This window comes from Stenella coeruleoalba (assembly GCF_951394435.1).
Source record: "Stenella coeruleoalba genome assembly, chromosome: 4".
Lineage (NCBI taxonomy): Eukaryota > Metazoa > Chordata > Mammalia > Artiodactyla > Delphinidae > Stenella > Stenella coeruleoalba.
This window is the reverse complement of record NC_137149.1, coordinates 1,140,993-1,152,204: the sequence shown is the minus strand read 5'-3', so window position 1 is coordinate 1,152,204 and position 11,212 is coordinate 1,140,993. Positions and strand designations below refer to the sequence as shown.

The window sequence follows — 11,212 nt, the reverse complement described above, 5'->3', positions numbered from 1 at the left end:
AAATGCAATTCCACATAAAGAAAAAAGCCTTTAAATTTTTTAATACAAAAATACTCATACACAATCTTCCAAACACAACTTCCGACCTTAAATCCTATTTCCCCGCAACCAGCAATTCTCAAATCTACATTTCAGTATCTTCCCCCAGAAGTGAATTTCAAGTTTTTTAAGTCTGTCAAAATTGGCGGTAGCACCTGGTACACCCCCCCCCCCAAAGGCGGAGCCTGGCCGCGTTCCGTGCGACGCTGAGACACCAGTAGGCACGTTGAGGTTTCTGTTTAATTTCACATCTCAACAGGGTGCGGTGGACACGACGCCTGCGGACACAGCACTTTACTCACTCATCAAACGCTCCACATCTCACAGGATCGAGAGTTCGGCAACTGACAGTCGTCTGTGTTACCTTTCGTAAAAGCAGGCTTATCTTTTCTTATTCCTGGACATACGGCAGTTCTAGAAGATGGCGCCGCACACACTGCAGTTTACGTGTCAAGGGAAACACTGGGAAGGCGCCGGGGCGCAGACCTGAGGGTGAGGCAGGGGGTCCCGAGCATTCTCGGAGGACGGGACCCGGGCGGGGGCGCCAGGCGGCCTCCCCGTGGTGCTCGCAGCTTATCACCCGCTTTGGACATGCGCCCACGACCCCCAACGGAGAGAAGCGTCCCCGTGTCCAGAGGCCCGCGCTGGCGTCGACACGACACACGAGGGGTCCTGGTCAGCTCCTGATGCTGAGGAATCCTGAGGTGTTTGGGCGGTTTTCATTGTGTTTCTGCTTCACATTAACGACGAAGGGCTGAAGCTGACGTTCAGGAAAGACCGACTCCCCCGAAGCAAGCTCCCCTCAGACTCGGGGCAAAGGCCTCGGCCCCGTCGGGAGGGCCCCTGCAGCCCCACTGCTCCTGCAATGCCTTGTGCTCAGATCCATAAACTGGTATTCTGGAGATTCTCAGAGTTAGTGTTATTTGCTCATTAGTTTAACAGTTTTTGGAAAGAGGGCAACCATATCTAAAATAAGTTTTCCAGTATTTCCTTCAGAAAGGTTATAAAAGAATTTGGAAGTAATATCAAAGTGACTCAAAAATCACACAAAATTTTTACTACTGTCAAATACAAAAATAAGTTAATCTGCTCCCCAAAGTGCACTGCAAAACCAATTCTGATGTTCTGACTTAGGCAGAAGTCCCTCACCGGCAGGAAAGGGCGAGTGACGTCAGCCCACACCGAGGCCCCTGGCTCTGAAGGGCGGGGCTGCGCCCGCGGCCGCTGCGCTGGCACCAGGCCTCGGCGCCCCTCGTGCCCAGCCCCAGAGCGCGCAGGCGCCAGGTTCAGGGCCTAAGGAGCATGAATCTACGTCAATCCAGTATTTTCTTAAAAGACCATTTGAGAGAAACAAGAGTTCTGAACTGAAATACCCCACGGCCCCTGCGTCTCACCGAGCAGGCGCGTTTCCAGAGAACCGAGCCGCCCGTGGAAGCACCAGCTGAGGACACGGCTTGTTTTTCCTTTGGTCCTACGTCACTTGCCCCAGGGTCACCAGAGAAGGGCCAGCAGGACGGCCTCGGTCAGCCGACTCTCCTAGTCCGTGCCTGGGGAGGCCCGGGCGCCTCGCACCTGGAGCAGGTGCTTCCCCAGGGGTCCCGGCCTGGCCGAGACCGCCCCCTCCCCCCACAGCTCCCGTCGCAGGACCCCGGAGCAGTAGTGAACTTGGGTCCAAGTGTTGGTATATCCTGCAATTCTCCGAGGCGAAAACGGTAAGAGAGACCAACAGGAGACCTCCGTGGCAGTTTTCAAGAACAGTTGTGTAAACTTTTCTGCAGAGGAGATGTTCTCCTCAGGTTATTTTAAGAAGAGGAGGCTAGAAAAAAGCACCTGCTGCTGAGCGCCCCCCTCCCTCCCACCGCGAGTGGAGACAGGCAGGCACACGGGCTCCTGGCAGGGCGCTCCCAGCGTCCCGGGGTCCATGGGAACGCTGTGCTTCGCAGAAGCTTCTCCCTGCGTGGGGCTAACGGTCCGTGGAAATCTCCCAGGGGACAGTGTCGGCCGGGCTGTTCCAAGGCTGGGTGCCCACGCCCGGCAGGCCGGCCCGAGTCCCAGGACAAGCGCTCCTCCGAGGGGCCCTGGCCGAGGGCGTCTGCCCAGCGCGGCTCAGGCTTCCCGGGAACAGGCCCACAGCACGCGTGCAGTCACTTGGGGTGACGATGCGCCTGAACTCGCTCTTTCCTCAGCCCGGGAGGAGCGCCTGGACGCACACGTCCCCCGCGAGCTCCGCGTCCCGGGGTGTGTGTGGGAGGGGCACCCAGCAGTGCCCTGCTGCGCGACCGTCACCCGAGACGCCACCGGGCAGAGCGCCGGACAAACCGTTTCCCTAAGTGGCCGCGTCACACAGCTCAGCGGGTCACACACGCATCAGTAAACACGCATTTCAGTCGGTGGTAATTTGTGAAACAAGTTTAGCAAAAATATATTGAGAATAAAAGCCAGAAACTGGTAAAGAAAAGCCACCCGAAAAAATGTACAAACTCTTCCCCCAAGTGATGAGACCCTCCGGGGAGGCTGCCCCACGTGAGCCTGTGCTTTAAAGGCCGACGTGGCAGCAGCACTTGGTTCAAGTCCACGGAGAGAAACACGACAGGGGAGATCCCACAACAACACTACGCTAGTCACCGTCCTGGGGCCGGCTCCTCACTAGGATGGAAAAGAAGCACTCTGAGGAAAAACTTCACATTAGTACAAAAAAGAAATCATACAGCTGTTTCATAAGAGCAGAATCATGGTTCCCAGGGCACCCGGGGTCTTGAGTCCTTGCCCAGGCCCCACCCTGGTCTCCTCTCCTGAGTGATGGCAACGGGGAAGCAGGCTGGGTGACGCTGTCAAGATTAAAAGAGGTAAGAGTGATCCTCCTTTGAAAAAACACTACTCTCTACATCTCAGGGGAGAGAAAAGCATTTCGTAGCCAGTTACTTTTCCGCTGTAACTTTAACCTAGCAAACTAGAGCGGGAGGGCACCTTGACGTTCTGAGATTCAAGTGTGGCTGTAATGCTGTGTAGTCAGGCTTGTCTGTCCTGGGGCGTCCGCACCTCGCGGCTGGAACCACGCGGCTTGGACGGTCAGTGCGGCGCAGCGGGCGCTGCTGGGATGGCTCAGTGACGGGAGGCGCCCCCTCCCGAGGAGGCCTGTGCATGCGTCCCGGGGGCTGCGGGCGGCGTCCTCCGGCCCTCTGCGCACAGGGCGGGCCGGCCACGCGGGGCCCCCGATCTCACCCCGCCCCGGCCTGGCGCTATTTGCCCTCCGTGACCCTCCGCCAGCACCTCCTCTTCTTCCTCCTCCCCTTGGACTTGGGTTCCGGGCAGGGCTGCTCGGCCGGCTCTGCCCGCAAGTCGTGCTCGCCGCAGTATGGCCGCCCGTCCTGGGTGGAGCTGAAGGCTGCCCCGTCCTGGTGTTCCTTGCAAAACGAATTGGGGCAAAAGTGGCAAAATGAAGTGGAAGGTTTCCCACACACGTCACAGTGATGCCAAGGACATTCCCACTTCCCTGCAACGAAACAAAGTATCACCAGACAGAAGAGAGGAATGGCAACTTGTAACACTGTAACATTTCCATGGTTGAAAACTAACTTTAAAACTCAGTCTAAAAAACAAGAAACAAAAAAAACTCAGTCTAGTCAGATGAACACAAACTAAACCAAGACACCGCTTTCCAGGCAAGCGTCGAAAGGTAAAGAGAAGCTAAAGCTGGTGCTCAGAGGCCTGGGGCCGGAGGGCAGCGAGCAGGCCCCACCTCCGAGCCCAGATGGCCCAGCGGCACCGGGGGCCCTGCCGCCCCGGCTGCTGTCCGGCGACGGGTGTGCAGCCGGGCCGAGTGTTTCGGGGGCCCCGATCTCTCTGGGGTCCGCCTGCAAAGGCTCTTAGCGCGGTCTGGGGAGACCGGCACGCCCGCCGTGAGCCTCTCTGCCGCCCGCCTGCTGGCCCTGCTGCATCATCTCGTGCCACACACAGTGTTTGTTTCACAGTCAAACACATTTGACGTCTCCTTTTCTAGCTTTGCCGCTTCTGTCTCCGGGTGAGGGCCTCTCGGCTTCCCTCCCGAGGTGACATGGCCGCTCTGTGCACGCCGGAGCCCATCATCTCTCTGAAGGGCAGACTCCAGCCCCAGCCCCAGCCCCAGCCCCTCCCCGTCTTCCCAGCTGAGACCCAGGGGTGCGGGGCCCCTCGCTCCCAAGCAGCTCCTCCCGGCACCTTCCCCCAGCCCCTGCCGGCCCCCAAGGGCTGCGCCGGGTGGTCTGGCCTCGGCTGCCCGGGCTGGGGACCCACCGAAGGGCCGCTTGCCCAGCCCCAGGCAGGGCAGGTGGTAGGCCTTGGTACAGGACTTGCGGTCGCACAGCACCAGCTGCCCGCCGTCACCGCAGCGGAAGCACTCGTCCTCAGACGGCTTCTTTCCTTCGCCTTTCGTTCGACGCCTCCTGGTTTTTTTCTTGGTCTTTTTGCCCTTTTCCTCCGAGGAAAGGGATGCTGAGGTCTAGAATGAAGAAATAAATGCAGTTCACTCAAGGGAACTGCGCACACTGAGGCCAGCTGTCCCGAGGGGTCACCAGGGCCAAGGTCAAGGTCGGGAGCGCCAGGGACCCCTGAGGATGGTCTCACAGGAGAAGAGTGGGGGTCTGCAGCCGACAGGGAAAATGCAGGGGCCCGACCTGTTCCCATTTACTGCCTGTAGGAAACAACACAGGCCGCCGGCCGCAGCGCCGCTCAGCGGGCATGCGGCCCAGGGCAGGCTCTTTCCCCACGCGGCGCGTCTTTTGAGAACAGATGAGAAAAGCCAGGTGAAGCGGCAGGCCCGCTGTGGACATCCCACCTCTGGGCCTGGATGCCTGTGGCCGTCCAGAGGCTTCAGGCCCGCGTTTTACCCAGCACAGGGAAGGGGCTAAGTGTGCTGAGTGGAGCCGTGTCCCCCCCCCAGCCCGCCCCAAAGCCATGTCCTTCCTGGAACCTCAAATGTGACCTTGCTTGGAAGTAGGGTCGCTGCAGATGTAAAGCAGCGGGCCCTAACCCTGCACAACCAACCGGCGTCCTTGTGAAAGAGGGAAGGAGACGCGGAAACAGACACGCAGGCAGAACGCCACGCGCCGCCAGGCGCGTACGGAGGCTCTCACTTTGGATTCCCGGCTCCAGGCCGTGAAGCCCCAGCACGCTGTGGCCTCTGCAGGGGCAGCCACCGAGTCTGGCGCCTGGCCTCCCCTGCCGTCCTCGCCCCGCCCGGCAGACTCCGCTCCCGCCACCGCTCACCTTGGGCCTGTCCCCGAGGAACCCGCTGCAGTTGGAGGCCCCGCACCGACAGACTGTTTTCTCGTTGCCCAGACAGTCGAGGTTGTAGTTGAAGGTCAACTCTGTCCCTGGGTGAGGGAGACAAGCCACACTGGGACACTGCCCTTCTCCCGACCCTGCCAAGAAGCCTGCATCAGGTCTACGAGCCCTGCGCCTGTCAGCGCACCTGTACCGTCCCCGCACGGCTTTCGATTCCACGCTGCAAGGTGCACGTTCCAAACAAAACACAACTTCCAAATCGCCAGCTGCCCGCCCTCCCCGAGCCCGGCGGTCCGGCCACACACAGCATCGGACAAGGGCCCTCCACCTGCCCGCTCGGCTGGGAGCCCCACGGGGAGCCCCGGAGGCACGGTACCTGCAGGAATGTCACACACGGCAAACAGGCCCACGCGCGTGTCACCGTTCACTGTCCACTTGAGGGTCTCGCAGTTGGGCTGGCAGCTGTGATTCATGAACCGGGAGTAGTTTCCTTTGGGGCCGGCGTCGATTATACGGTCCTGTAAGGCACAACTCAAGTTTCAAGCAGCATCTACACACGTGGGCAACTCTCAGCCATCACGTTCTCATTCAAAGGGAATCGTCACCGTCGTGCTGGACACCTGGTGTTGCACTGAGAACCGTGGTCTCCCAGGTCCACTCAGATGGGACACCCCCAAACCAGTCCTGTTTCTCTTGCTCACGGAGGGCAGGCAGGTCACACCACACGGAGGGACCGAGCGCTGGTGAGCGGGGGACAGTGAGCCGAGCTCCCCGACGTCGGACGGCAAGTGAGGGAGCCGGACACCAACAGCCTGACAGAGGGCAGGACTGACCGCTTACGACACAAACCAGCCAGCAAGTCGAGACAGCCCAGCGGTGGAGGAAACAAGGAGAACGTCCTGAGGCCGTGAGGCCACGCTGGCTGATGGGAGGGGGGCCAACCCCTGCGGCAGAAGCAGTCTTGAGACGCACCCGGGCAAAAGCGATGAGGGTCCCGCCTTCATGCTCCCGGGACTCGACCCCCCGAAAGGCAAGCGCCTCTGTGTACACGGAGATGTACTCCTACTGTGGCAAAACCCAGACGATGCACTCGCCCGGCATCAGGGAGCGGTGACCTCGCCTTCCTCACCCTAAGGGTCTCTCATCGACCGCGCGACTGCAAGGGACAGGAGAAAGACGTACCGGAGGCGGGAGGGCACTTAAAACTAGGCCACAAAAAGCATCACGGTCACGCGGTAACGCCACACGGGGTCTGTGAGCGGGGGACAGGACGTGTGCACAGGCACCCCAGGAGCGTGGCATCGAGACGCCGGCCAGGCCCCCCTGCCCTGGACGGGCGGCCCCGGGCGGGGGCCTCAGCCACACGCTCACACCCGGACGCTAGCTGCTCCTCTGAAGGTGGACACATCTCAGAAGCACGTGCTGTGCCGCGTGCTCCTGCCTCACTGAAAGGAACCGCCGAACCTGCTCTGAGCAGCTGCCTCGGCTCCTCAGGGCCGGGATGCTGGTGCCCAGCCGTCCTCTACTGATGAACCTGCCGCTGCTTCCCGTTTCCGCTGTCACACCGCTGCGGCCACGGGCTCTCCGCACAGCTGCTTCTGTCTGTAGTTGGTGCTAAGTCCATGCTGATTCTCTGCCTAGGGCCTCTCGCTCCAAGACGTGGATCCTCACTTGGCTGTCTCCTGTGCCTCCCTGAATTGTGGCTCTGGGGGGTGGCTGCGCTGTTATTTGGGGCACACCCTGCAGGATGTATCCTGGTCCCTGGCGGCGCTCTTGACGTTAAAAGGCCTTCCTCTGTCTCACTGAATGCGCTGGGGCCCACATTTTGCCTTGTCTGAGAACAATACTTTTTTAATTTGACTCCACCTGACACACTTTTGTGCACAATTTTATTTTCAACTTTCAGGATCCCTCTGTTTCTTAGATACAGCAGAGAAACAGGCTTTGCTTTATGAACCAATCTGGAAATCTTTTAATAGATGAGTTAATCCAACTCCCTTTTACAAATATGACTCACATGTTGGGCACAATTCTATCAATCTAATTTGCTTGTTTATTTGGGTTTTAAGCCTTTTGCTACGAAGTAATGGGGTTTTTTAATTACTGATTTTCCTGTTATGTTGGGAACTTTATTTTCCCTGCTGGCTGTCCTTTATCGAGGGCATCTTTGCCTGCATACGGCGCCCGCAACCTCCTCTTGCAGTGGTCTCCCCTGACCCACCTCCATCCTTACAACCCAGTTTTCCGCGGCATTCTTACCTTGATACTTAAAAATGCTGAAAGCTACTCCTACTTGTCTTACCAGCTGACGCTCAGGCATCAGCATCAGAGGTGAGTTTACCTCACTCTCTGGCCTCCCCTGTTGCTGTCGGGAGTCACAGTTCGGCACAAGTTCCCAATACCTGTACCACCACCAGTCGCTTTGTGGGGGTCGCCTAGAACCCATCCTTCAGCAGCTTCCCCCAAAGGACCGGTGCCCTCAGCTCCCGTGTCCACACCTGTCACTCTGACATCTACGTCTACAGAACCAGTCGGCTGGAGAGAAAGTCTCCAGTTCACTCTTTCCTTGAAAACCTTATCAGTGCTCCTCTGTGCTCAGGCGCTGGATTCTGCCACGAGAAGCCTCGAGACGGCCTCACTGTCTTCCCCTTACAAGGAACTCAGTTTTTTGGCCGAGCTGGCCAAAGGGTTCCTTGCTATGTCCAGTAACTTTAATGAGGTATTTACCACGTCGACCACTTTGGATGGACTGCCCCTGAAACACAGGGTATTCCTTCAATACCTAGACTCCCGTCACGCAGAGAGACCCTCCGCGGCCTGTCCCCCGGCCGCACTTTCTTTCTAACCTTCCTCTCTTTCCGCCGTGCCGTGTCCATCCTGCGTCTGCTCAGGTGCCGCTCCAGGGGTTTAAGCTTCAGAGATGCTCTGGCTGCGGCTCGTTTCACTCTCAGTCTCCGAGTTCGAGGTCCAGCTCAGCTTGCTAAGTGGCCGTCTCTAACCCCTTGTGCTTCAGAAGTGCACGCCGACTGCTGGGGCACGATGTCCCCAGCTCTGGCCGTGTCTCCCCAGCCGCAGGGAGGTTCTGCTGCTCTTTGTTGACAGATCCTCTCGAAACGTGCTGGGGCTCCTGGAGCAGCTGCTGGCTGCATTCTGGGTGCCCTGTCTCTGGGCTCCCTGCTCTGTGGCCACCTGATGGCCCACGGCTCCCCAGGCTCTAGAGCCTCAGGCCCCCTCTCTGCCTCACAGGAAGCTGCCGTCCTTTGGAAGACGGTCCTTCCGAGGCCTGTCCCCCCAGGTCCCCACGCACCCCCCTTTCTCTGAGGCCCCCTTCTGAGACCGCTGGATATACGTCTCCTAGTTCATCCTCTCGTGCGCCTGTCAGCAGTGAGGAGGCGAGTCGGGACCGCTCAGTTCTGCTGGGAGCAGGCACCTCGGGGGCGGGGGGGGGGGGCCTAGAGGCGTCAACTCTGCAGCGCCTCAGCCTCCGAGTCCCCTGCTCTCAGCCAGCGTCTTCCGTCTGCTCGTGGGTGACGAGGCCCTTAGTTTCACTGAAGATGTACGTGGTGTATCTTTTTGTTGCTGCTTTGGAATTGAGCACCGCCACCTTCACCAAGATCCTACGTAGAGATTTTTTAGTTTCATTTTTACAGATGAAGGGGTTTCTTGGCAGCGCCTTGTAAGACCTCAGTTCCTCGACCAGGGAGCGAAGCTGGGCCCTCAGCTGTGGAGGCGCCGGGTCCTAACCACTGGGCCCCCGGGGAGCCCCTCTGTTGCCCTTCATCCTTGTGGTGTGCGGCGTCTCCCAGGCGTTTTGTTTAAGCAGCACGCCCAGGTATGGGTTTATTTTTACCTGTCCTGCCCAAAACTTGTTCAGCTTCAGCCATGGAATGATCCGTGTCACAGAGGTTCCATAAATTCTTTCTCCGTCCCGCCTCTCCCCCAGGTCTCCCTTCCGTCTTCCTCCTGGAACATCTACTGAGCGTCTGTCTTCCCGTCTCTCGGCCTCTCTCTCCAGCCTCACGCTCCATGTCCCCGTGCCGCGCGTCCAGACGGATTCGGAAGCTCCTTCTGCTGCAGTCGCTTCCCTGCTGCGGTCTAACTTTTCTTAACCCGTCCACTGGGTTACTTTCAATGACTATATGTTAACTCCCAGTTTTAACTGTTGGTTCACATCTGCCTGATTCATCCCTCAGTGTCTTGTTCCCGTGTCTCTAAACCTCCTTTTATGGCTTTAACCATCTGTAACGTGTTGATTTAATCCTTTCTTTCGGATTTAATCTCACCCCTCAGATTCTCACCGACGCTGAGCCTTCTATGTGAGGTCTGCTCGCGGAGGTCCTGCTCTGTTGCGCTTGTACCGTGTAGGGAGGTGCGGCTTCTTTTACTCTTGCAGGAAATGGATGAGGGATGCATTGTTTCAACGTCTCATGCGTCGTGGAATTTATCTCGGCTTCAGCCAGGTGCCCTCGGTGAATCATCATTTCAAGGACTAATTTGTATGTTAAGTGACAACCTGGCATTTTCCACAACATGTAAGTAGTTCAAACTTAGACGCCTAAACACAGGAAGGCATAGGCCTAGGGTTCCCATCGCTAATCAAATAACCCCCCTCACCGCCACCACCCAAAAATGAGGGCGGATGGCAGAGGGTGCATAAACTCGCCACCTCCTGGGGTTGTGTCTCCTTGGAGCGACCAGAAGGGGCCTGTCAGCTGGGCACCCAGTGTCCCGGACGTGCCCGTTCTTCTCCACCCGCACGTGCTGACAAATCGTCTTACCCACCTGCTGAGAACGCTGACAAATGTTCACACACCTGGGCTTCAGACACCTAACAAGCAGCCCAGAAGACCGCTATGTACCTGGAAGGATGTGCAATTCCCCTAACCATGCTCTTCTCTGACCCTGGGAAAGACTGTTCAGTGTACCCGTCACGCATCAGAGGGACACGTGACGCTCCAGGAAGTCCCACGCCGAGAGCCGGTCACCCTGGCCCTCAGGCGGTGGCCAGAAGACACTGCGCTTAAGGAGACAAGCGCAGGTGCCTGAAACACACCTACGCAGACGACGTGACAGCGTCACCTGGTGTGCAGTCCGACGCCGCAGGAAGCCCCGTGCGGACAGACACGGGCCCTGAGGACGCAGCGTGCTACCTTGTCTATGGTGAGCAACAGACACGGGCCCTGAGGACGCAGCGCGTTACCTTGTCTATGGTGAGCATGTAGAAGTGGGTGATGTCGTTCTCGTGTGCGCGTCGGATCCTTGCCATGCACTCCTCCTCGTCGATGAGCTCCCCCACGTACTCATTCACAAACTCTCCCTGGAAACCAGAAGAGTGCGCTGCTGATGACCAACGGCCCGGCCGCGCCTCAGCACTGGGGCCCAGAGCCCACGCCAGGAGCAGGCGTCGGGCAGGGGGCTCGCCAGGCCCCTGGACGTTACGGCCAAGTCGGGCAATTCTACGCCTGTCTCGTGGAGGCTGTCACTGAAGCCTGTACCTGAGCCTCCTTCTGGGAGCAGCAACACGCTAACCCTTGCTTCCCAGCACTCCCGTGTCTTGGGGGCGCTTGTAACCGTCAGCCCCCAGCTCCCACAGAAGCCGCCCTCACCGCTCGACCTCCCCAGCAGAGACAGAGCAGGCGTGGAAACACTCCCACAAGCTCTCCTGCCGGAGCCTGGATGAACCAGCCGGCAAGGCAGGTGCAGGAACAGGGCTGCTGGGATCAGCCGAGCGCAGTCCCGGGTCTGGGGCTGCGGCGCTCGCTCGCTGCAACAAGCACGCATCCCGCCATCCAGCCCGCAAGCGGAGACAGGCTGTGCGTGGTCCCTGTCACCTTCCGACAACCTGGTCCCACACTGTCCCAGGACGGCCCCCACGGGAGCTGCGTCCACGACGCTCTGCTTGGCGACCCTC

General features: G+C 58.8%; 1 protein-coding gene across 4 annotated transcripts in view; it reads right to left on the bottom strand.

Annotated features, from left to right (window-relative positions):
- Positions 1 to 1,909: 1,909 nt before the first annotated feature.
- NSD2 (nuclear receptor binding SET domain protein 2) overlaps positions 1,910 to 11,212 on the bottom strand; it is a 73,921-nt gene continuing 64,618 nt past the window's right edge. For 2 of the 4 annotated variants that reach the window (XM_079919890.1, XM_079919891.1), the window contains exons 18-21: positions 10,502 to 10,618; positions 5,678 to 5,819; positions 5,284 to 5,390; positions 3,539 to 4,516 (exon numbers count right to left, since the gene is read on the bottom strand). In XM_079919890.1, the coding sequence (XP_079776016.1) occupies positions 3,977 to 4,516; positions 5,284 to 5,390; positions 5,678 to 5,819; positions 10,502 to 10,618 (906 nt within the window). In that variant the 3' untranslated portion in view covers positions 3,539 to 3,976. The other 2 variants (XM_079919892.1, XM_079919893.1) reach the window with 2 other exon arrangements.